This window comes from Nicotiana tomentosiformis, chromosome 6, assembly GCF_000390325.3.
Source record: "Nicotiana tomentosiformis chromosome 6, ASM39032v3, whole genome shotgun sequence".
NCBI classification, from domain to species: Eukaryota; Viridiplantae; Streptophyta; class Magnoliopsida; order Solanales; family Solanaceae; genus Nicotiana; species Nicotiana tomentosiformis.
The window spans coordinates 110,175,988-110,178,437 of NC_090817.1; the positions used below are offsets into that span (position 1 = coordinate 110,175,988).

General features: G+C 31.0%; 1 protein-coding gene across 1 annotated transcript; it reads left to right on the top strand.

The window, feature by feature from the left end:
• The first annotated feature begins 1,478 nt into the window (after nt 1–1,478).
• On the top strand, nt 1,479–2,107 carry LOC104088767 (uncharacterized). Its single transcript, XM_009593501.4, has one exon. It carries the CDS (start codon nt 1,632–1,634, stop codon nt 1,917–1,919), a length of 288 nt encoding a protein of 95 aa, XP_009591796.1. The 5' UTR covers nt 1,479–1,631; the 3' UTR covers nt 1,920–2,107.
• Nucleotides 2,108–2,450: the final 343 nt, after the last annotated feature.

The following is a 2,450-nucleotide window of genomic DNA, read 5'->3' on the forward strand; positions in this document are numbered from 1 at the left end:
TAAAAATACTTTAAAAACTGAAAAACATATATTCTGTAAAAACTGAAAAAAGGAATTTGCAATATATATATTTTTAAGTCTTTTCAGTTTTTTTAAAGTATTATTTTTGTAAAAACCGAAAAAAAAAATATTTTTTAAAAAAATTAAAAAAAAAGACTCTCCTAAAGTAGTGGACTACGTATGCATTAGTTTTAAAAAAATAAAAATATTTTGCAAAATCTTTTTTTTCCCAATTTTTACAAAAAACATACTTTAAAAAACTGAAAAATATATATTTTGCAAATTCCTTTTTTTTTCTAGTTTTTATAGAATATATATTTTTCAGTTTTTAAAGCATTTTTTTAATATTTCTTTTTTTTTAGTTTTTACAAAAAACAATTCTTTAAAAAATCTGAAAAGACTTAAAAATATATATTTTGCAAATTCTTTTTTTTTCTTCCAGTTTTTACAAAATATATGCTTTAAAAAAACTGAATTTTAAAACGGGTCGGGTGGTGGGTTTTTAAAAAACGGATCGGGTAAAAAAAGAAATGGGTCATTTTCATCTGGTGTTGACACGTGGCACTCCATCTAAAATAAGGGTATATTTGTTCCAAAGTATGACGGGAAGGGTATATATAACCCAATAGTATAACGAGAGGTATTTTTAAACAATTTTTGAAAGTACAAGGATATATTTGGCCCATTGACGAATTTTAAATGATGAGATAATTACATATTATATATAAATCCTTTATATAATATCGTCTCAAATATTTAGAAGAATGTTTTGGAAAAGAAAGAATTTTCATATACATAACGTGCATGGGCCATCTCTGAAGGCATATTGGATGAATTAACTAACGCGTAAGATACTTATAGCCACGTTTAAATAAACGACTTTCAACCAGTTCCAATTTAACCTTTTTAAACATTGGCACTAAGCATTATATTACTATAAAGTACTTAAAAATAACAGTAATGCTGGGTGTCACATTTTACTTATCACGGGACGAGGAGACATTACGGGCATTTGCACAAATAATCATTTTTTTGGCTACTACACGTATTCCGTTTTTCATTAGTTTAGGAAGCTAAATATATCTACGAGAAGAACAATATCATTGATTTTAAAGACAAAATTTAGCTCATTAAGTTAATGAGAATATAAATTAAAGAATACCCTAAAAAAAGACCGGTGCAGATAATCCGCCGAGATAGGGCATAAGCCCCTCACAATAATCTAAGGGTGATTTGCACAAATAGAGCACTTCGGTGCTACTATTTAATTTTTAACCCACCCGTCCTATACGCAAAATTTCAAATTTAATTAGTGTTCATGAGCTAACACTTTTGATTTTTAGCCTAAAATATTTGCCTATGGGGCAAGTGGGGTTTAAGAAATTAAGACCATATGCTTTCAACGTCATTGGGCGCATAATTTCCTAATAATCTAGGGAAGATGATAATACTGCATAGACGCTGTCAAGTCAAAAAAATCCGATATACCACGAATTCTCCAGAAACTGTACTCCACTTTTCTTTAGCACATTACAGCTCTCTCGCCCTTTTCTTTTCAAGAACTCTAATTCATACCAAAAACTCATTCAACAAATCAAAAATCAAACAACATATTTCAGAAACAAAAAACGATGTCCTTCGCAGGAGGACTAGAGCAGCAGGTGAGACAGGTATTAGTGAGTGCAGAGGGGATATGCATAGCGTGCGGATCATACGCCAACCTCGTCGAGTATGACAAGGTTTTGAAGCTCTTGTTTGTTCCAGTATGGCGATGGCCGGGGAAAGAGCCGGTGATGTACTGCAGCAACCACAAACTTTTCTTCCCTCAATCAGAGTCAGATACGGAGGACGATGTCCCTGGCTGGTGTCAGTCTTGTTTGACCAAAAATATCGATCTTGGTTCAACCAATTATATTTAGATGAAAGAGAATTAATCTTAGTTAAAAATAATATCTTAAAGATAAAGTTATCGGGACCGTAGCAAATAACTAGTATATTTGTCCGGATGATAGTGAATATAAGCAATTATAACAATATTCAATGATCCAAAAGGTGAAGTATGTCATTAAATAGTAATAAATAGCATTTAAGTAAATAAAATGTGCGAGTCATCCGGAAAGAGATGGGTAGATATTTTTTCTGACAATAATGAATGATTGATGATGAGCCTTTGAACACTTAGGTTGTTCTTGGATCCGGCAAAAAATACTAGACAAGAATCTTAGTAGAAATGTTATTTTTGTATGTTTGCAATAGGACCAAATTCATTCTATAAAGTCAAAGTGTTATTTACAAATGAATATTTTATGTCCCTTATCACTATGTCTCTTTCTATTTATAGGGAACATGTTCCTCGAAAACCTTAATAGTACATATTGTAGAGAATATCCACTAGAATATTCTCCTTTATGTCTTATCTTAGATCTAGCCGTTATAACTCTGTCTAAGAT

Coding starts and splice junctions, on each gene's coding strand:
- LOC104088767 (XM_009593501.4), top strand. CDS start 1,632: ATGTCCTTCGCAGGAGGACTAGAGCAGCAGGTGAGACAGGTATTAGTG.